Here is a 22,510-nt window from a genome sequence, read left to right as displayed (position 1 = left end):
TGTCGCTTTAAGAACGACGTCACGAGCGAGGCACCGAATGTCGCGCCCAGGTAGAGAAACTAGCATTTATAAGAATTATTTATAAAAATCAAGAATGTGAGTTGCTAAGTGGATGGTGGTGGTTCCTGGAATTGAGATAATACAGTAAATCCCGCGTTTATCGCGGATAATTGGTTCCAAAAACCACCCGCGATAAGTGAAATCACCAACCGGAAGTACTGAGCAGGTGAACAGGTTAGCGGAAATATGCTAATTCGCGATCGTGCTAACACGCGAAAACGGACTTGCAAACGAACATTAGGAGCAATACCACATTGTTAGACAAATGTATCCTCAATTTAGAAGTTTTATTTTGACTTTTAAATTGTTTTTTAATTTGGAAAAAAAATCCGCGATGTAGTGAAGCCGCGATAAACGAAACGCGAAGTAGCGAGGGATCACTGTAATTGGTCCATTATCATTGTCAATAAAAGAAAAATTCCATCCATTTATCGATTATCCGATTTATCAATTATTCGAACCGCTTTCCGGAGGTAGTTGTTCTTACCTCAAATAAACGTTTCCTATTGAAATAACTGGCAATTAAGTCATTCCAGCACAAAAATATCATTTTAATTGGGTAGTGTGACTTAGCTACAGACCAGTGATTTTCAAACAGTGGTATATTTCACTATTTTCAGGAAATAAGAAAAAAAATGCTATTATAAGGAGATCCATGCATTGGCCACTATTAAAGAGGCGAAATAAACTGTCAGCAGTGACTGTAATAAAAAGCTGAAAGGTTCTCCTGGCTGACACTCACTCCAGTCATTTGAAACATATGACACGTGTGACCATAAATCCAGAAATCCCATTTGCATATAATGAGACATCTCAATGTGCATTTTGATTTATTCAACCAACCAAGGCAATTCATCAATTTGCAAGCCCAGAATGGGTTGATTGACATTTCTGGTGCAAACCTCATTACAATGAATATTTGTGAAACTCCAAATCAGTGCCATTCGTCCCCTGGCATCACATACTGGATATTTTGGATCAGCACTTGATTTCGACTCTCCCAGGGAATAGTGCGGAAATATTGTTGGTATTTGGGTGAATGCTTCTTTTATAATGAAGCCTCCGGGGGGGGAGTAGCAATGTTTTGGGGTCTTTTTACATTTTGGGCTTCGGCAGACAAAGGAAGATGAACAAAAGAATTGCATCCCAATTAACCTAATTTATACAGACGAGGCTCGAAATACACTATGTGATTAAAATAATTTTTGCATTTGAATTACAAAACAATTTTTCTCTTATAAATAATGGAAGTTACGACTTGGAGTCTAGCATCTGCTTACTTCATATAAGATGTTGGTTAGTGGGCACGGTTAGGCAAAAATTGATCATTACTAAGATTAGCATAATTGGTGCCTTGCAAAGAAAGTCAAAAACTGATTTCCAATAAACTTTGGTTTCTGAGCTCTGCCCAGTAAATGTTTCAACACAAATGCGAAATTAAGAACATGGCTCCATCTTTATTGGTCTAAAAGTGTTGAATTAAAAAAAGAAAAAAAGAGAATCAAGTCTTCATTTGACAATCTCAGACAGTTAGTGAGGGCCATCTTCCATACTGAGTCTTCCTACCAGCATGTTGTTCTTGGGTGAGCACGTCTCGGGCTCCATGGTCATCACCTGCACTCGGTAGCCATGTGATTCTGCACCCCACGATCGGTCCAAGTCTACTAGACCCATACATTGCTTCCCTGCCATAAAATACAAACGAGTGCATTTTAATTTTTTTTTAAATGATGGCTAACAGACGGGATTCTCTTTATCTGATGATTCTACACAAATTTAAACATCAATTTGGTAGATTTGAAATGGTTGTTTTGAATCAAAACGCCAATTGAAATCAAAATCACAGCAAATCGTTTAAATGGATTGATTCATCTTGTTTTTTTTTTAAAATTGCTGATAGGTGACAAACAAATTGCGACAGTATAAAGGCAAATGAAACATAGCATAGCATAATAGACTGCTTAATAGTTTTGCATTCAAATTAATCTTTATTTAATACCATTACTTTTTTATGTCAGCCAGTTTGACAAAACAAAAACAATGTTTATTTTCATTTGTCAGTTTGCATTTTCTTTTCTTGACTATGTGAGATGTACAAAAGGTGCTGTCAACAATTACAAACAATGAAACGCTCCTGATTTCAAAGTGTTTTGTCGTCAATAAGAAGAGAATATCTGCCAAAAAAAAAGAGTTATGTGTTGTGGACTAAAAAGACAAGAGTTCCGAATATCATCCATGGACTTTAGCGATTAGCTTCAGTCAATGATAGCAGAAACAGTAGACGTCAGGACGTGTAAAACAATCCTGCTGGCCTCTCCGTGAACAAATGTTGTACAGTGACACTGGGACAAAATCTGACAGCACTCAAGTGGCAGCTGTTTGCCGCAGCTGCTTTGCGGCGTCGGTATCGACCCGTAAAGCGAGGTCACGGAATGTGTCCTTTTGTGTAACCCCATGGGAACGGAACTGTACAAGAAGTTGTGCGCTATAAACATGTCGCGGGGTGATACCTATGAGTCTCCTCTCAGGAGGAAGCTGGGGAGCAGTTTGGTCGGCGAAGCGGCACAGCATCATGTGTTCCTGGGGGGGGGAGAAGTTGTCCGTCACATTTATTTGTATTCGCTATGAGAGCAAAATGGAGGATATGATCCAAACAGCAGGGTTAGTACACCTGCAGGAAGTCAAGGTTGGAAAGAAAATCGATTTGGTCCCACTCGGCAACTTTAACAACTTCCACTCTTATGGGAAGATTTTCAACTTTTGGAGAATATTTTAGTTCGGATTCACAGAGGCGACCTACTAAATAACTTTCGTGAGCAGTGAATGTATCTAACCTAGCTAACATCGCTACCTAGCCAATTTAGCTCCTAACCAGAAGTTGACCTTGAACATCCTATTTGGACTTCGATTAGCTCACATTTAGAAAAAAAATATATTTTGAAATCCAAACAATCAAAATTACTAGCATACATGCTGCAATATTAATTTTGACTCGTAGGCACGCCGTATATTGGGACATCGGTTGGCACGGTAACGTCAACAACCTTCATCCTTCAAATGCATCCTCAAAAAAAGATGTCATTTCTCATTACCGCTGTTCATTAACGTTTCACCTCAACAAGTTCCAGCGGCAGAAATATGTCTCTCCGTGCAGCGCTAGCTAGTCAAAGGCGGTCCCGTGTTGGGACAGGAGGTTGCCACGGCGAGCACCTGCGGCGACGTCTTTTCCGCAGATTAGCGCCCGGAGGCGCTGACAGGGGCTATTCATCACCAAGTGGAAGGGTTCTCGCTCAGCACCAAGAGGAGAGCGAGCCTCACCGGTACTGGAGCTTCATTTATTTAGGCAGAAGCGTAACATTATAGAGCACCCAAAAAGAAGCTGGGCAAGGTGTAGTTAATATTCTACTCTGGTAAAAGGGAGTGACAAATGAAACGGCGGAGGTGGGGGAAAAAAAAAAAAAAAAAATCACTCCATCTTAGCACCTACCTTGTAAATCAGCGTCTCCTGGAACCTTTTGCTGTTAAAAACAAAAAAGTTGAATGGGTTAGTACAAAAAAAATTAATTTGACCATTGGTTGAAAATTAAAAGCAAATACTGTTAAGAATTTTAAATAATACGATAAGGACCTTTTTACAGGCCGTAAAAGAAATGTGTCTGGAAAGTGTACACCTGCAGAATACGGAGAAGAGATGCCGGAAGGTGACCCGAGGGTAAGAAAACAGTACCAACAAAAAAAAAGATTGCATCAGTCAGATGTGGCAATGTGTTTTAATCATTCTTTCAATTTTTGTGAGTTTTTCATGTATGGAGGTTAAAGGTAGAGCGGATGTTTTTTTTTTGGGGGGGAGATTTCACTCTAATATACATAAATATACATATATTCAATTTATGCCGCAGGCCGCTAAAAAAGAAGGGGCGGGGCATAAAAATGGCCAAAGGGCTGTAGTTTTGACAGCTTTTTTCGCAATTAGGCTTCCTGATCACATTTTCGTTCCAGCAGTTTTGAACTTAACTAAAACCAAGACTTAGGCCATGCTAACAAAGAGTTTGCTAGCCGTTAGCATTATTTGTGAGTCACAAAAATCTTTTGTTGTGACAAAGCCCAAATACACAACAAGAGGGTTTTCTGTTTTTTTTTTTGTAACCCTGACTGTTTGAAGACCAGGCTTAGTGTAAATAGAAGTTCCACACGGGAGCTGACAAACCTCCTTGGGAAGGTGAACTTAACAGCGTTCTGGATGAATCCATAGCAACAGGGGCTGATGACAAAGACGGCGCCCGCCTGGATGCAGTGCTCCATCACCATGTCTGTCGCCACGCCGCACGCGTGGAGGGCGACCTGCCGCAAACATCGCAAAACAATCTAATTAAATAATCGTCCTTGAACGCTGGCTATGGAGGCACGACCGCGAGAGTGCTGCTAACCTGGCTGGCATGGTAGTAAATGGAAATATGAGAAGATTAAAAAGGGGACTTCTGATAAGCAAGTTGTTGAGGGCTCGGAGAAGGGCTTGTTTATCTTTTTGGTTGAAAATAAATGTCACGTATTTAGAAAAATACAGCACACACCTTTTTTTACAGGAAATAACATTTACTACGGAAAAAATAAAAGAGGTGCTTCTTGCAGGAAGTCCTCTTGAATGAGGCATGGAAAATAAAAGATCAATTAAATTATGAAGGACAAAAAAGTTGAATAATATTCAGAGCCATTATCGCAATATTGCTTTCTTTTCATCAGAAATCTGAGCTTTAATGAGACACTTGAGCTGACTTTTTTTTTTCCCCCGATGGGCTTATGAAATGATTGAGCAAAAAAAGTCAAAAATGTGTCTTATGATATTAAATAGATTAAATAGATATATTAACTATAACAGATATAAAATAGATTCTAGAATATAGATTAATAATATCGAGTAGAATATTAAGTCTAGTCTGACACAGTAATGCTGCTCTACCTGTGTTTTTGCCCCTAGTTACAAAACAGTACCTCCCAGAAAATTCTATAAATAGTTTTGGAAACCACAAGCAATTTGAGAAAACCTTGTTTGCACTCCAGGTGGTTCTTTTTGTGCATTCACTAACAGAAGACCTGTGATTATCAATCGCTTCCTTGCTTCCTGCACTGAAATTAGCCACATCCCACTCGCACAGCCACGAAAAGAAGCTTCCAAGAATGTGTCAGTCGGCGTCCGGGAGTCTGAAAACGACTGGAAGTTGTCTTGACAGCGACGTGGAGGAGCGCAATTTTTGAGCCAATGAGCGCAATCACAATCGAGCATAGTAAAATAAATAAATAAATAAATAAATAAATAAATAAATAAAAAATGGCCCTTTACAACAGTACCAAATACAATAACAAGACTGTATAATAATAATAATAATAATAATAACAATAATAATAATGATATTGATAATAATAGTACTAATAATGATAATAATAATAATGTGCCTTCTTATTTATTCATTCTTATTTTTACTTTTTCTATTGTTTACTTGAATGTGTAATACGTCTTGTCACCGTGGGATAGTAGGAAACGAAATTTCGATCCCTTTGTATGTCTTGACACGTGAAGAAATTGACAATAAAGCTTTGACTTTGAATAATAATGAAAATAATAATAATTAATAAATCATTATACCAAAGCATTGTCATGTGATGATTAGTTCATTCAAGTAGGAAGACGCTCAGGCAAACCCGCTATGACTGCAAATGTGTGGAGGCACAAATATTCTTACGAGGCACTTAAAAAAAAAAAAAAAAAAACACCCACGCGCTTGGAGAGGAATAATCCGTGCACTTTACTGCCCACTAAGTAGAACAAGCGTTGAATAAAAGCCACGTTATTTCATATTATAGCAGGGACACAGTGAATGTTGCAAACCGAGTTATGACACTTGAAGGGCTCCGTCCTGACCAATGACCACAAACAGCAGATGGTCGAAACAAGATGGCCCATAACAAGGATTGTGTGCGAACACAAAACATCCATCTGTGACCGATGGGGGGGGATTTAAAAAGTTTAATACATTTTCAAATGACCTCAAAAATAGTCCAACGCTGCACAAGTCGGACAAGATGCAATTCGAGCAAGACGCAAGGAGGATTAACTCTGCCTGTTTGTTTCTGCTCGACCTTCCCACCTTCTTTTCTATCTCCACCAGATTGAAGTCAAAGCACATAAAAAAAGCAAACAAATATTCTAAGACATCTTTTTCGGTCATCAAAACAGTTCCGTGTGCCCAAACGTGTTTTGAATTTATGCACCTGGCCGCAGATCTTTTCGTCGACTAATCGCGCACTTGCAGAGCCGAGGTCTTGGCAGCGATGTCGCCGAGGAAAATGTGAATGAATGCAGATGCAAGACAGACGGCGGCCAGGTTGCCTGCATAAAAGCTGATATGCCTGGCAGCCATATTTACGCCAACCGCATGTACAAAACACTTTGCTTCACTGACACTACAACAGTCCATCCATTTTCTCTAATGTTCGCTGTCGGGTGAGCTCGAGGTAGTTCCAGCTGGCTTTGGGTGAGTTGCGGTGTGTGGTGTGGTATTTGAGAATAAAAAGAAAACAAAACACTCTCAATCACATATTAGAATTGCAAATGTTATTACCGTATTTTCCGCACTATAAGGCCCACCTAAAAACCTCAAATTTTCTCAAAAGTCGACAGTGCGCCTTATAATCAGGTGCGCCTTATATATGGACCAATATTGAGCCACTACAGCAGGCGTGTCTAAAGTCTTTCTTTCGGTACTGTACACCCCAAACTATGATGCTAGGGCTATATAGAAGATAATATAGTAAAAAAAAAAAAAAAAAACCTGACTTGGCTTTCTCGTTAGCACTGTAACAAAGGTCACACAATGACGGTTTAGCCTTGGTTGTTTGTATTTCCAAAAGGACACGTTTTTTTCCAACTCAACAAGCGTTCTACGATACTTTACACCTAACACTCCTTCAGCATTTATTTCCCGGGCCAAGCCGCCTCTCGTCTCTTTAATAACAGTGGAACGGCGTGCTTGACAGAAGAGGCGAGCTCTAAAAGGCGAGCGATTAAAGCGCCACTTCAGGAAATGAAAAGCTCTCTGAGTGCGTTCCGACAACAATGATCACTGCCTGGCGTTTTCACGCATAACAGAGGAAAAACACATCTTCGGCAAAACCATGTGCGGCAATTCGTCTCAGGCATTGACACTTAGATGATTTGCATAATTATAATGACACTCAGTCAAGAAGGGACCGCCGCCAAGGACGAGCAATCCTTATTTGGACCAGCACCAAATTGTACTGCTTCAAGGATACTCAGGCTACACTGCGTCATCAAGTTTCATGTATTATTCATTGAGAAAAAGAAAAAAGGACATATTCTGTAATGTTAACAAATGTTTTTTGTTTGTCCTATTTTGCCCCAATAATGTTCAGTTGGAAAAGAAATAGTATTGCTAGGTACAGTAAGTGAATGTGTATCTGTTTGTTGGCAACCTAGCTAGCTAGCTAGCAGTCAAACAAAGTAACCGACTGACTCGTAAGTCAGCTAAAGTAATTTAGCTAAGTAACGAGTAGTGGGTAGTTTGTGAGGAATATTGTTTGCTAACAACCTAGCTACGTAGCATAACATGACAAACTAACGAACTAACAAGCTAACGAACCTCAATAACACTTAATACAACATAAAATGTTGTCGCCACACATTCCGTAGTTATGTACGGGGGAAAATACAATGGATTTGAATAATAAAAATTTTAATTTTACATGTCTTATTATTGAATTGCTGAACAAATGTACTTCGTCATTCAATAACTTAACGCTACCTATCAATGCAAATCAATTTAGCTTGATATAATTCGGTAAATTTATACAACTTCAGACAAAAATGACATAAAAGACAATAACAAATTCATTGCAAGTTTCTCTCTAAAGAATAATAATAAAATAAAAGTATACTCACCCCTATTTGAAAGGGTCCGGTGAAATAGTCTAAGTTGGCCTGAATGAAGCCGATGTTTTCTAGACCGAGCTCAAGGCTGCGACCGTGCGCCCTGATCAGAGACTCTTCCTTGTTTTCTATGAGGATGACCTGGAACAAACGTCGATATTTTGGTCAATATTTGTTGGCTGCTCACTGTGAGCGATCCATAAAGCACAGTCGTGTAATGTTACCTGACACAGTGGGAGGGCGTGAGCCAGAACAATGCCCATGTGGCCCTGGCAGCATAAACAAGAAAAAGTTGTTATAGACAGTAACAAAAAAAATAATCACGAAAAAAGAGTTTTTGCTGTTGATGCAGATACAGCACGATTGACAGAATGAAATAAAAAATAAAAATCACCGTTCCACTGCAGAAATCCACCACAGTGTCTCCTGGTTTGGCTAGCTGCGTCACCATGGCAACTAAATTATTCAACTGTTGCCTCTTTCTAACTGTGCGGATGTTTGACATTTTCCCTGCAAGAGAACACAAAAAGGCCAAGGGCTTGACGCTACACGGAATAAATAAAAACAATAAGTAGTCAAGGTTTCTTTCATTTCATTGATCTTTTTTTTGGAGCCTGGCGCAAAAAGAAAAAGCAGCATTGAAGTATGTAAAAAGTGAAATATACTATATTCTGATGTGCTTAAGTCCCGAACAGTTTTATTCATTCATTTCTGCTTTTATTTTCAGTTCTAGTTTCATTTGCCAAAGCAAGAACAAAGTGCATGTAGTTCGTATATGAGATGCTGTTAAAAAAAAAAAAAAAAAAAACGCTACCAAACAAAAACGAGTACATCACTTTCATTAGCGATTTGTATAACAACAAGGATGAACCGTCACAAATATAAAACAGCTTTCTGAACCCCTGTAGCCAGATTAGAGGGCCCATTAGGTCCAATCAGGAGTAACAAAAGACGAGTTAAACAACTAAAAAACACACGTTGAGTGAGCAGCCTTGCAATGTGATATTTTGTGCAGTCTGACGTCAGATTAGGGTATTTACCACCGGCAGCAGTACCGATTATCATCATTATAGCAGTTGGAAGATTTTCAAATGTTTCTCTGCATGGAATGACGTCATTGTGATGTGACCCAGGTGTTTTAGTCGGGAAACCGTTTTCCTCCGAAAAAGAACCTGATGACAAAGCAGCGGTAGATTTCCGAGAAGCTTCCCTGACGCATCCCACCCATTGCGTGGATTGTTAAGAGGAGGGAGGGGCGGAGGAAGGGTCCATTAGCCCTGGCTACAGCAGCTGGCACTAAACCCTGAGTGCCTCCATTAGCCTTTGATTCTGCAGGACTGGCCGGGGATTTATCGGAGAGTTCCATCACCAGATTAGAATGTAAACAGCGTAGCGGCGAAGCGCCTCCGCAGCGCGAGCCCTGCGGGATCCGACAGCTCCGTCTCCCACGGGAAATGCTGGCGTTAAGACAAGAAGGGTTGCGTGAAGATTGAAGATTAGGCCACGCTCCAGTTGCAGCAATTTTAGTTTGATGATCATTTGGGGAGAAAGTAAAAATAATGAGGAAATACAAGAGAAGGTTATTAGCCTCTAAGAGAGCTCCCCCCCCCCCCCTTTTTAACGTGCAACAGTTTTTGGTTCATATTACACGTTTTGAAATATGCTCCTTACAAGTACCAAGAAATATGTTTGTCACATAAAACGACGACGTGTTTGACGAGGCTGTCTAGAAGAGGTAACTCTATCAGTCAGGGAAATCTATTTGGAGTGTAGCGCTCAAAATAATTTGCCTGCGGACAGAAAAGAAAAAAGCGATGGTGAATATAAAAAAATGAAAATCAGAGTAAAAATCAAGTCAAAAACTGCAGGACAGAGCATTTGAATCAAAAAAAAAAATCTAGTTGGTTAGTTTAAAATAAGTAGAGGTCACTTATTCGAGAAAGCTTCAATTGTTGGAAGCAGCAGAAAGTAACGCTGTCGCTGACATTTTTTTTGTGTACTCGCGAAATGCCGCGATGACAGCAAAAAAAAAAAAAAAAAAAAAAAAACAACGCCACGAAGTTGAAGTGAGTAAGGAAAAAAAAAACTCGTCAGCTAGCATCCTTCAGCGGCTAAGGAATGTCTGTCAAAACATGACCAGACGGAGCTGCGGGCGAGAGGTTGCCTCGTGCAGGTTGCGGCGTGTAACCCGCCTTTCCACGTAGCTCGGCCTCCGAAACCGTGTCGTCTGTTTTGCTCTGCCAAATTAATTCAATTGCAGCCAGAACTGTCTTCCAGTTTTGAAAAGTCAAAGTGAAACCCGACTTGTGGTACTAATTTATAAATTGGATCGTCATTATTGTTAAAATAATACTTAGCGGCCCAGATATTTATTTGCTAATGTGGATCTGCACGATAATTGACAACATTAAATCGGTAAACGATATGCTGCCTCTATGAAGTCTTAAATCTGGAATGAGTCTCAGAATTATGTAAAAATAAAAAGATTGAATAATTGATAAAATGGTCAAATCATTCATCTAGATTATAATAGATGAATAATGTAACACACTGACAAACAAATTTGAATCAATCCATCACTTCGAGAATGACTTTTCTGTAACTTAATAAATCGAAATGACAAAAATACCAAATTGCCGTAATCAATTTCCATCCAGCTTCATCTCAAATCAATTCCCATCGTGGTTCGGGACAATCATGACCATGAAACTTTCCTGGCCCGAAGCAAACCCGTATTGTCGCATACCAGAACGTCTACAAATGATTTGTCGAGAGCTTAAGCCTTCGTTTGTTCCCTTGGGGTTATTTTTCTTGTCAAATTAGCAGACAGGCAAACACAGAGAACGCCTGTCCGACGCCCTTCCCCGACCTAAACCGTCGTCGCTACGGCTATCACACCGTTTCCGGCGTGTTCCACCTAAAACAATACGTCCAAGCAGCTGAATCGATCCATCTTGTCACCGAAGATGAACGTGTCACTGGATTGTGTTTACGCTGGAGAGCACATTTGCTTCTCTGGCTTAAAGAAACAAATGGCCGGAGAGTCTCGTAAAAAAAATGTCTCGACTTACCAAGTCCGAAGGGAACCGGAGAGGAATAGCACGGTTAGCTGTTAACATGCCGCAGTATTAGTGTCAAGTGGCCCTAAGGCTCAAAAATGTTTCTCGGTGGAGCCTTAGAAAGTCTCAAGCAATTGGGAATCCTGAAGCGAGCTGCAGAATGATGAATAATTCAAATATTGAAAAAAAAAATCTGCTCATTCAGCATTATCTGGTGAAAGAGGATGATAAATAGGCCCTGTGTAAAGTACATTAAAATGCATGGTGATATTTTTTTTTTTTTGCTGTACACATTTAGATCTCACCTCAATATGCAAGATTTTTTTTTTTTTATTACATCCAGGTACTCGCATCTGGAATAAATACTTTAAAATGTCGTCCCTTCAACGGCGTGTTCTGTTTTCCAGGTGTGTTCTATTACGTGGATCACGCTAAAAGCCTCCCCAATAAAATCACAAGATTTTACGAGCGGCCCGGTCTTGGCCGGTGGTTTTGCGTTTTGAATCGCATTTTGAAAGCTTTAAAGAAAGACCTTGAAAAACAACGGTTAGCAACATCCGCCACGTGAGTCAACGAACTGAAGCAAACCACTCAGTGGTGAGCTGAATGAAAAGGTCAGGCGGGAATTTGCCCTAAAAAATTTTGCATTGAGCAGTTTCAAACAAGCCGTTCCATGTTTGGATTCTCAAGGACTAAACAAGGACGAAAGGATCCAATCAGTCACATGAACACATCGTTGGCACCAGCAGGGGTAAATCTTGATAGCTCCATGTCAACATTCCGATCCAAAGATTCCCTGGTTTCCACAAACCTTTGGATAACTTCAGTGCGACTTACAATGACAAACTCAATATGGCTTCGATATAATTGCCTTGGCACTGCATGGATGATATGCACTTGGCTTGAAATGGAGGCATTAATCAAGGGCTTACTAATTAGCTACAATCATTATGCGTGTCAAATGGATGATTAGATGAGCAATTAGATTCAAATTTATGATGTCCCTAACCTTTTTACTCTCTAGCTCTGACACTGAGCAGTCTGTTTTTGCGTAATACCACAAAAAATAAAATAAAAGGCTGTTGTGAAAATTGTTTTTAAGATCGAAAATATTTTTCGTGGGGGTCACCTTCGCCGACTAAAGTTCGGCAATTCTAAAACACAAAGCTCAAGGGAGTGGGTATCCTTGAAAAGCATCGGTGGCCAATTAACATTTTCTTTAATAAAAACAGTCGACAAAAGCCTTTCAAAAAAAGAAAAATCTTATCTCATGTTCCTTAGTGAGAAACAAGTGTGACCAAGTGGGGAAGATATTTTAATACCTAGTGACAAAGTACTGGTTTGAAGCGCCGATGACAGTAATTTGTACCGTACCCTGCGGGTATCACAACATCAAGTCAATGATAATCTGAGGGAAATTCATAAAACTCAACTTGAATGAAATGCAGTAATTATCTGAGCGCCGGTTTAAGTGGTGACATGCCTAGAGGGAAATCAGGCCTGTTACTTTGAGACGGAGCTATTGATGAACGGCCAACAATCCATCTTCACATTTCCAAGACGGTCCAAAAGAGGTTGTCTGGAAACTAAATGAGATAGGTACCATCAAACGACGTTAGTACTGTTAGAAACTTGGTTGGGATACAATAGAAGCATCCTAAGTCCGACTTGGAGAGTTACTTTGTAAGTTCTGAATCGGATCAAATTGTCGTGGGATCCCTCAGGGGTCAATCTTTGAACCCTTTTTGTTTAGTCTGAATCAGTGATTCTTAACCTGGGTTCGATCGAACCCGAGGGGTTCGGTGAGTCGGTCTCAGGGGTACGACAGAGCCTCCACTGAGGAGGTCCGAACAAACCTGATTTATTGTGTGAATTCTGATTTACCGGTATGTAATTTGTTGTGAGTTCATGCATTGTGTTGGTTTGGTTCTTTGAACAAGGTGATGTTCATGCATGGCTCATTTTGTGCACCAGTAAAAAACATCTATGTCTAGAATTAAAAAAAAAATCACTAACGAGGGATTCGGTGAATGCGCATATGAAACTGGTAGGGTTCGGTACCTTCAACAAGGTTAAGAACCGCTGGTCTGAACGTTACCTTCAGAAATGCCTTTGTTTGGCAGCTCTCTCCGTTCACACACGGCGGCTGGAAATTTCTGCTGGTTGCACTTTGGTTGAACCTTGTTGTTCCATTCCAATCTCCATCTCCCAAAAAAAAAGCCACAGCTCTACCTGTTCAACTTAAATCACGCTCATAGAAGGAAGACACGGGAATTCAATGTCGTCCACAAAACAAGCCCGGAGGACGCAATAGCAGCATGTCTCAACTATGACAACTATGTGGTCTCTTCATCAGCCTTGTTGTGTTGCCCTGCCCTCACCGCCGGCCTTGTTTATCTTGATAATGGTTCTCTCTTGTCAGACAATCGGAGCCTCATCTCATCTACGGATGTCGCTCCATCCTTCTTGCCCGCTTTAGCACCCCACGCTCTGACACCTCGACTCAGACAACATCAACGGATACTTCCGCCGGTTGCAAAATTTTTACTGGCTATTCAAAAAACTGATTTCCAACAAAGAAGTTCAGCTTGAAGGTATCACGGGACGTGAGCACAAGACTTTGTCACCCTTTGGAGGTGGCGACTATAAACCACATTGATTATCGATGTAGACGCTCAAATTAAAGCGGTAAGTCAGCACTTTCTTCTCCAAAGTTATTGCTTGTAATCTGGCACCACGGACAAGAGTCGTTCATTTTATTGCTCTCATGAAAGAAAGAAATGAATGAAGCTCGTTCAAGGACCTGCTTGTGTAAGATTTCTTACTCGGGGTGTCATCGAGAAAATGATGCTGTGACTGCGCTGAACGTGTGGGCGCGTGTGAGGCTGTTTACGTACAGCGTAGGATCAGAAAAAAAAAAAAATCACGCAGGGTTCAAGGCAAACTGGTTGCCTTTTGTCTCTGGGTTAATTACATGGTGCTAAACACTGTAATGCTGCAGAGGGAGATGTTAACAGGGTTGCAGTTATCGAGCAGGATTAATCGGCAACGAGTGGCTGAAGAAAAAAAGAAAACTGGCGAAAGTGGAGGTTCATTTGTTCCGTGACTACCTTCCAAATTAATTCTCACCATTGGAATGAATTGAAAAGGCAATCATTTGTTCCATTCTCCAAAACACCACAATTGTTTTTCTTTGAACGAACGACAAATTGTACTCCATTGTAAAACGAGATGATCAAGCAAAAAAGCAAGAAATAAATTAGTTGTCAAAGTCACAAAGTGTTGCGTGCGTGCCTTTAAGAGGCGTGGCTTTATTTGTAACTACAAATATAACTAAAAAAAATAGTAGCCTACAATGATTTGCAAATCCTCTTTGACCTACCGTATTTTCCGCACTATAAGGCGCACCGGATTATAAGGCGCATAGAATGCCATCACAATATAGTAACACTCGAAATAGTGAAAACAATATATCAATAACTCAACGTTGCTCAAACGTTAATATCACACAACACACAAAATAAACACGTAAAGCTTACTTTAATAAATTAGTCCTCATCCACGAATCCATATTGGTCCATATATTTTGAGAAAATTGGAAGTTTTTAGGTGCGCCTTATAGTGCGGAAAATACGGTACATTCATTTGAATGTTGATATTGATTGTATTCTATTGTAATCTTTAAACTTATTAAAGTGTGTAAATGTTTGCAAATAAATGAATAAATCAGTAAAGAGGTGCTAGAGTCAAGCGTTTAGAATCTGGAGTACCTTCCGTGGGGTTGATGGCATCGGGTAAACTGTCCCATGGGAGTGCCCAATCCGGGCAGGGATGACGAGCAAAGGTCGCCTCGATGCCGTTTTCCTACGACGACACGAATAAATACTCGTTACCATGGAAACATATTGACAACCTTGAGGCAGTTATATTAAATATATTTGAGCAAAAAAAGCAACACAGCCAAGCTGCAAAAAAAAGTGGATTTCGCAAGGGACGTGTTTTATGAAATTCTTTAGGGAACAACAACTTGACATCATTTGATTTATTTGGGAAAACATTGACATGATTAAAGTCAGTGAATTAAAAATAACTTCAATCATGGAGGGAGTAATACAAAATAGAATTTTTTTTCCCCGAGGGGTTACATTTGGAGATGTTGGCTGGCGGTTTTGTTTTCATTTTGGACGGCTGCCTGTTGAGTGCATTTGGCACCAATTATCGGTATGTGTTAAGTGAGGTGAGAAAGAGGTTATTAGGGATTGAGGGCTGCGGATGGTGAAATCGGAAGATGCTGCTTAGCGTCACCAAGGATTTTGGTGTCTGCGTGTCACACACACGCAAAGTGTCGCACAAGATGTACGCTCGTATGCTGACTCCTTCACACTCACACACCACAGTTAATATTATTTGGGATTTTTCAACATAGTTGCTTCTCATTTCATTTTAACTTTAGATTTTTAAATTCAGTTTTAATTTTTTTTTTTTTTACTGTAGATGTGTTACGTTTATTTAAGAGTTTGGGGTGAAAAGCTTTGTTTTTTTTTAGGCTCTTGTATTCGTTTTTTTTTTAAATAATTAGTAATAGTTTGAGTGTTACGGCACAAGTATTGTAAAATGTGGTCGCTAAATATTATAAAGTAATTTTTTGTACAGATGTATAACAATAAAAAAATGAATAACAAAATTTCAAATAAACCCCAAATACTTAATAAATTAATAAATTTTAATATTTAAAATAATTAAATCTTATTTTAATTAACAAGATTTTGCAATAATTCTAATTATTAGTTGGTTTCTCTTTTTCTAAAAGCATGTGTGTTTTTATTTTATTTGGGCAATGACAATAAAATTTAAAGGGAAATTTAAAATTTTTTTAAGTGGGATATTTCTTAAAAAAATTTAACTTAAATAACCTTGACACACACACACACACACACACACACACACACACACACACACACACACACACACACACAGTTATGACAGCACAACAGCTGCAGACAAGACAGTTGCGGCACGGAGTCATTGCGGTAATCCCTCCCGTCCAGAGTTTAGAATGGCGGCCATTGTGCCTGTATGGAAGCGTGCATACCTCGCAGCGTCAATGTGTGATTTCAATCTTTCATGTCCAATGTCCAATTAAATTTAATCCACTGTCATGTAAAAAAAAAAAAAACAACCTCAAGCACCCAACTCAGTCCCCCTCTTCACGCCACTTATGATCATGTTACACACTCAAGTCACCACGTTTCTATTTGTTCCAGCGTGTATTTACGTCCAACTTTTATGTGTTCTTCTGGAACGGCCTGTTTTTGCAGCATGTAAAAAGATAGCCGGCAATTTGCGCAGTGCGCACAATTGCGAGTGCACGTGTGGATTGTATTATTCTATAATGAAAGGTAATTTTTATTAGCTGGCCCAATAAAAAAGAATAATAATAATCTCACGGCCGTAAAACCAGCTCATAAGAAACGCCCTTTTGAAATGTTAATTTGATGACGGAAAGCTCTTGCGGAGCGCTGCCAGAGGGAGGAAACATTGTACAATTAAAAATAGGTTTGCCAGGAGCCAAAACACGACATTAGAGATTCATCCTTGAAGGTACAAAAGAGCAGAAATTAAGACGCAAAACCTCTGCGTCAGTAAAAAAATGAGATGTGTTAATGCAAGATGTGTAAATGAGCAGACGCCGTTAGAATTTTTCTTTGCCAAAGAAAGTCACCTCATGAAGATTTTCAAAGTTGGTTGAAAAGCTTTGGGCTCATTTTGCCACTTTAGTAAAGACAAATTGAATCATAAAAACGTTTTGTCATTTTCGATTGTTGGCATGTCATGAAATATGTGATGTCATGCATGTCGTGTTAACTGTGTGTCAATAAAATGTGTTTTACTTTAAGTTTGGTTAGGGTGGGCCGGGGGCCGCCAACAAAAGGCAGCTGCGTGCTCATCTCCTCTTCCCGCTCCGGTCGACTTGCCGGGTCGCCTTCGACCGGTAGCCCGGTTGGGAGGGTCGGCGGATTTTCAAGGGCTACAAAAGTGATCCCGCAGATTTCGCCGGCCCGAAGTACCCCGGGCACCTCCTGAATGCGGCGGTACCAGCGCAGCAGGTGGGGGAGGCGGCGCAGCGTGCTGGCAGCATGGCTTCGGATGGAAGACTGTCAAAAGAGAGCGGCGGGTGAGGTGGGGGGTGAGCGGGTTCAATAAGTGACTCATAAAACGTCAGATTGCAGCTCACGTCACAGCTTCACCGGGGGTCACACCAGAACAGCGAGCAGGGGCGAAGGTGTAAAGACCGAGAAAGGAACACCGAAGCCGTGTCACGGCGATAACAAGGCTCGGCGGTAAAACAAGAAGGGGGGTGGGGTGGGGTGGGGGGGGGGGGAAGAATCCGTTGTGTCTACTTTGCGTCGGCGAGTGTCGAGAGGAGACACGCCAGGCTGAGTGTGAAACTGGAAAGCAACGGAGCACAGCTTACTTGCAAGAGGCTCGTTGTGGGAATGAGTTCATTCCCAATGCGGAAGAAGAATAGTTGGAGATGGCTGGAGGGTGAAATAGATGTCGCGGCTGTCTGGCGGCGTGCACATTTTAAGTTAAATATTCTCCTCCGTTCCCACAAAACACTTTTTTTTTTTTCACTTCGGCCTCATTACGAAAGTCACAGACGAGCTCACCGCTCCCCGATGAGAAAAATGGTTTCCAAATCAAAACAAATACAACCTGATACGGATTATAACACAATGCTAAAGAGGACGTGTTTAATTAAGTCTCACGACCTCCGCCGCAGGGCGGAAATCCCAAATTGAGTCTCCGCCATGCGACTCTTGACCGCACAGTGGGTGTCTTCTCATCCTCCAGCCATCACGAAAGGATAATTAAAAATAATGGCCCAGACCCCACAGTAAGTTTTGTTCCAAGTTCCGAGATCTGCCACTGTTTGTTAAATACAAAATGGAGGGTGAGACTCCCTAATAACAGCATTAAATGTTGCTGTCTGTTGCTCATTGCTTTAATAAAAACAAAACAAAAAAACGCTACTGGCAGGGGGTCGAGACAGAGCCCTGCTGTGAAAAGCAGAAAAATACAAGTAATTGGCAGTCCTACTAAAAAGGTTTAAGACTGCCAATATTAGTTAAAAAATAAAAACATGGGTGATTTGAACCAAAATATGACTAGTGTGTAGAAATGTCTTATCCATTTTGACACAAGAATGCCAGAGAAGATTCATTAGCGGACTAGTTTTAAATTTTGTGGGGGTGGAAAAAAACATATCTTATTAAAATGTGCTTTAAATGTGTTTTGGTTCACTATCAAACGTTTTTTTGTGTCTTGGTCTTCAGAAGCACTAAGTTGAAAGAAGCTCTGAGTTATGCATTGGCACAGGGAGGCTTTAATGATTAGCAGGCAGCTCACCAGGTACTGATGGATGCAGGGCAGCAGGACCACATCGGTCAGAGTGAAGTACAGCCCCTCCGCAAAGACGTGCTCCAGCACAGGCAGGTCGTTGGTCTTGACTTTTCTGATCTCATAGCTCTCCCTAGTGGTTGGATTTGGAGTTGCCGCTATGGAAAGTTTTGCCAAAGCGGTTTTGAGTTCAAGCCCAACATCACCAGGGTCGGAATCCACGTTCCCTTCAGTTGAGTCTTTATTTGTGTTTCGTCTCAGCTGCTTGAGCTTCTGTCTGCGGATTTTGTCATCGTTGTGGACTTTGACTGGCTCGGCTAGTCTTTGCTCCAGGGTAAGGATGGCGGGAGGGATTGGCTGTGGCTGCTGGTTGTTGGAATTTTGGAGGTGCTCTTCAACAGCTGATGGGATGCCGATTTCACACAGTCTAGTCCACTTGCTCACCTGAGAGAATGTGCGCCAAAACAGAAATATAAAATCAATGGTAAATTGGTAATATTAATTGTTACACTCAAGTCAATTTGGGGATTGACTTCTTCCTGAACCATGCGTGCTAGTATTGGCCACTGGGGGGCAGTATAAGATAGTCAGAAGAACGTAGGCATCTCATTTCAGAAGATAAACTGACTTAACATGTTTATGCGTTTGTCACTTTTAAATATGAATTGCTTAATGTGCTACGAGGGTGCTTTCTAGCTACATTATTATTATGCTGTCTAAGGTACCACGTACCTCAGCACAGGCTTTGAGACAAGTCTTCTTGAAGCCCAGCAGTTCCTGCACATCGTTCCTGGAGGGAGCAGCTTCGACGCTCTTGTTGATGATGTGCCTTAAGACCACGGCCAGTCCGGCTCTGCACAGCCTTCCGGTTTCGTCCAGCACGGCAGGTAGCCGACATCCTCGAACCAGGATAGGCAGATCCTCCGGCTGCACGTCCTCCACGACCAGGAACTCTGGCAGCTGACCCTTCAGGGTCTGAGAACTGTCGATCTTGCTGGAGACAAGGTGGACTTTGAAAGATTTGCACTCACAATAAGACAGGAGGAATAGGACGATGGAGGAGTGCAGGGGGAGACGGGTCGCCTCATCTTGTAAACTAACTTCCAGAAAAAGGGAGCCATGTTTCTGCTCTAAGTCTTTCATTATAAAAACAAAAATATGACTAAAATATCAACTTTTCACACTGTTTAAATAACATCTTCACTCACGTATTAATGGTACAAAATGCGAATTAGCATCCCACAAACCCACGCTGTAAATAAAAACTTCCGGGTATGCGCGCTCACGTCTTCTTCTTCCCCTCCTCCTGACCTCTTCTCGTAACACAGCGCCACCTAACACATTAGCAAAAAATAAAATACATAATTAATAAATCTGTAATAACCACACTCAAGAAAAAAAACACGCGGAATTTTTTTAGATAACTTAAAATACATACTTATTCATCAGTTGTTGGAGAATATTTTGCGGAGAATATTTAACCGTGACAAAACGTCTCATCAAGTGTTCCGCCCTTGTGAGCAAGTCGGTCATGTTTGACTGTGACACTAGCAAAATTTCGCAGGAAGAATCCGCCGGAGAACTACAAGCTGCCCTAACATCATTTTACCTTCACACTGGAGTTGCCGACATTGTTCTAGCTGGGAGTGGATATTAGGTAACATGGCTGAATGAAGAATAGTACATTTTAGTCTGCTTATCGTTGTCACGAATGTTAGCCATTGTGGACTCACCACAAGCTTAATGGTCCGAGTTGGTGCTGTGAACTCTCCATCCCATCCATGGGACTATGATGGAATCATTTTTTAATGTATTGTTACTGTTCTGCATGATCTCAGCATTGCTGAAATTCAAACTTTGTCCTCAGTAGAAACCATGGCTGGACCTGTCAGTCTGGAACTCGATCCCATCTTCCTGAAGGGACTGAGTTACCTGCACTCCAAGAGCAAAGATTCTGCTGAGAAGCTCAAAGCGCTGCTTGATGAGTCCCTTTCCAGAGGGAGCGACACATCCTATCGCTTGGTGCAAAAAGTATGTCGCTATTGGGAATAAGACAAACTGTGCAGTAAGTTATTTTAACTTTTGACGTCCGGAGAGACAAAGAAGTTTCTTGTTTTGTGTGTATTTTCAGGATCTGGAGGTGTCCAAAGGTTCCGTGTCAAAACTTAGCTTCAGCAAGCAGGACTCCAAGTCCTCTTCCAGCTCTTCATCCTCCAGCATAGGTAGCAAATCCAGCTCTGATAAGAGCAAGAAGGACACTGATAGGAGATCTTCTGAGAAGGTATAGATAAATCATTTGATCGGGTCAGGGGATTCACAAATTGGCGTTAAAATAAATCTTGTCCCTGGGATCTTCGTGATCAACAACAGGTTAGGGTTGACTTTGGCGAAGTGGACCCGCCGAAAAAGCCCCGTTTAGAGAAGCAGGATCGCTCGTCGCCAGTTACCGTGCAGACGAGCAAAGACCTCCTTCCTAACCTCAACGACTATGACGAAACCAACGCTGACGACTTTGCCATGGAAATGGGCTTGGCGTGCGTTGTTTGCAGGTACGTGCGAACATGATCATATTAATTGTGGCTATTGCCGAGTCATCATCTGTTGTTTTCATTTCCCCAAAGACAAATGACAGTATCCATGGGAAACCAGCTGGTAGAGTGCCAAGAGTGCCATAACTTGTATCACCAGGACTGTCACAAACCCCAAGTGACAGACAAAGAGGTCAACGACCCCAGGCTGGTGTGGTATTGTGCTCGCTGCACCCGACAAATGAAGCGTATGGTGAGAAACATTAGCTTTCCTAAATTTGTACAGAGCAACAAATTGGTTCCTCCATGTTGGGCGTAACTGAACACACTGTTTGTTTGGACTAGGCACAAAAGCCCCCGCAGAAGCCTTCCCCGGCCTCCGCCTCATCAGCACCAGTTGTGATAAAAGACACGCTAGTGAAAAAGTCAGAACTTAAAACCAAGCCGGACACCACTAGCACCTTCCAGGCTTTCAAACGGACAGAAGTGAAGGTACGTGTCGAAAGCGGTTTGGTTTTTTTGTTGAATGTTTTCAGATCGGGTCCAAACCGGTTGCCAACCTCTGTCGTTCGCAGACTTCCACGTCGGCCAATCCCACCGGCAACAACTCGTCGTCGTCAGGCAGCGGTCTAACGGGCTGGGCCGCGTTTGGCGCTAAAACCAGTCCATCCCTTCCTATCAGCTCCAAATTGGGTTCTTCAGGACCAAGCGGGAGCAACAAGGCAATGACTACGCCACCCGGACAGAAACCGAAATTGGTCTTTCCGGAGCCACTCTGGGCCGCGAAGGTTCCCGGGAGCGGCAACGGAAATGGCTCGAGCCAGGTATCTCTGAAACCGCCACCCTTGACCCTGGGAAAGCAACCGCTTAACCGCTCATCCAGTAGCGAGAGCCAAGGGAAGGGTTCCGCCTTGTCGTCGGGGGCAAGCTCCCCTGGCAGCTCCCAGGCCAGTCCAGGAGCGAGTGGCGCAAGTGGGAGTAATAACGGAGGAAGTAACGGAAACAATGGGAACGGCTCGAAGGTTCCACCGGGAGAAAAAGCACCAACATCTCAAGAGTCCCAGTTCAACGCCATGAAGCGGTTGCAGTTGGTGAAGAAAAAAGCAGCACAGAAAAAGATCAAGAAATAAGCAGAAAAAAGTTCAGTTCACTTTGCTACGGTACTGAATGTTTCGCTTTTCCATCGTCGAGATTTGTGAAGAGTTCCTTAATTGCCACTTTGCCAGCTTTGCTCAAATCATGAAAGACACACAAAACTCAAGACCAAGATCTTTGTTTCTTCTTCTACTGATGATGTTGTCTGTGATCTTATTTCTATGGAGCGAGAGCATACATACATTTACATACTTGAATCTTATTTTTTGTAAATGCTGCTGCTCTACTGTGCCTCATTATTCCCCAACTAATTTCATTTTCTTTCTAAATTGCAAATGTAATAAAAATTCCACGTATGAACAGCAACAAGGAGTCATGTGATGTAATATACAATAGCGGATCTAATTAAAAAAGTAATGAAAGCA

The 22,510-nt window shown here is 41.4% G+C and overlaps 2 protein-coding genes across 5 annotated transcripts; one reads left to right on the top strand and one right to left on the bottom strand.

Moving 5' to 3' along the window:
• Positions 1-873: 873 nt before the first annotated feature.
• On the bottom strand, positions 874-19,755 carry gstcd (glutathione S-transferase, C-terminal domain containing). 2 transcript variants are annotated; one of them, XM_049721454.1, is made up of 11 exons: positions 19,195-19,755; positions 18,472-18,906; positions 16,953-17,216; positions 14,832-14,925; positions 8,397-8,512; positions 8,227-8,271; positions 8,015-8,143; positions 4,268-4,401; positions 3,548-3,578; positions 2,571-2,640; positions 874-1,745 (listed from the first exon to the last, which is right to left on the bottom strand). In XM_049721454.1, the coding sequence occupies exons 1-11, from the start codon at positions 19,603-19,605 to the stop codon at positions 1,591-1,593; spliced, it is 1,884 nt and encodes a 627-aa protein (XP_049577411.1). In that variant the 5' UTR covers positions 19,606-19,755; the 3' UTR covers positions 874-1,590. The 2 variants fall into 2 exon arrangements, with proteins under 2 accessions (XP_049577411.1, XP_049577412.1); XM_049721455.1 differs by lacking the exon at positions 2,571-2,640.
• Positions 13,336-22,454, top strand: ints12 (integrator complex subunit 12). 3 transcript variants are annotated; one of them, XM_049721465.2, is made up of 7 exons: positions 13,336-13,749; positions 20,333-20,493; positions 20,594-20,743; positions 20,833-21,011; positions 21,084-21,243; positions 21,336-21,482; positions 21,566-22,454. In XM_049721465.2, exons 2-7 carry the CDS (start codon positions 20,338-20,340, stop codon positions 22,118-22,120), a joined length of 1,347 nt encoding a protein of 448 aa, XP_049577422.1. In that variant the 5' UTR covers positions 13,336-13,749; positions 20,333-20,337; the 3' UTR covers positions 22,121-22,454. The 3 variants fall into 3 exon arrangements, with proteins under 3 accessions (XP_049577422.1, XP_049577421.1, XP_049577420.1); XM_049721464.2 differs by lacking the exon at positions 13,336-13,749 and adding an exon at positions 19,772-20,119; XM_049721463.2 differs by lacking the exon at positions 13,336-13,749 and adding an exon at positions 19,772-20,119 and having other exon boundaries at positions 20,330-20,493.
• The last annotated feature ends 56 nt before the right edge of the window (positions 22,455-22,510 follow it).

The sequence above is a fragment of the Syngnathus scovelli genome, chromosome 5 (genome assembly GCF_024217435.2).
Source record: "Syngnathus scovelli strain Florida chromosome 5, RoL_Ssco_1.2, whole genome shotgun sequence".
Classification (NCBI taxonomy): Eukaryota; Metazoa; Chordata; class Actinopteri; order Syngnathiformes; family Syngnathidae; genus Syngnathus; species Syngnathus scovelli.
This window is presented reverse-complemented; position numbering and strand designations above follow the sequence as displayed.

Bases quoted from the DNA above. Each gene is read 5' to 3' on its own strand.
- gstcd (XM_049721454.1), bottom strand. From the start codon at position 19,605: ATGAAAGACTTAGAGCAGAAACATGGCTCCCTTTTTCTGGAAGTTAGT. The intron at 17,217-18,471 runs GTGAGCTGCCTG...CTCTTTTGACAG, and splicing joins CCTGCATCCATCAGTACCTG to TCTTCCATCCGAAGCCATGC. The intron at 2,641-3,547 runs GTAGGTGCTAAG...TCCCCCCCCCAG, and splicing joins AGGAGACGCTGATTTACAAG to GAACACATGATGCTGTGCCG.
- ints12 (XM_049721465.2), top strand. From the start codon at position 20,338: ATGGCTGGACCTGTCAGTCTGGAACTCGATCCCATCTTCCTGAAGGGA. The intron at 20,494-20,593 runs GTATGTCGCTAT...GTGTATTTTCAG, and splicing joins CCTATCGCTTGGTGCAAAAA to GATCTGGAGGTGTCCAAAGG. The intron at 21,483-21,565 runs GTACGTGTCGAA...TGTCGTTCGCAG, and splicing joins TCAAACGGACAGAAGTGAAG to ACTTCCACGTCGGCCAATCC.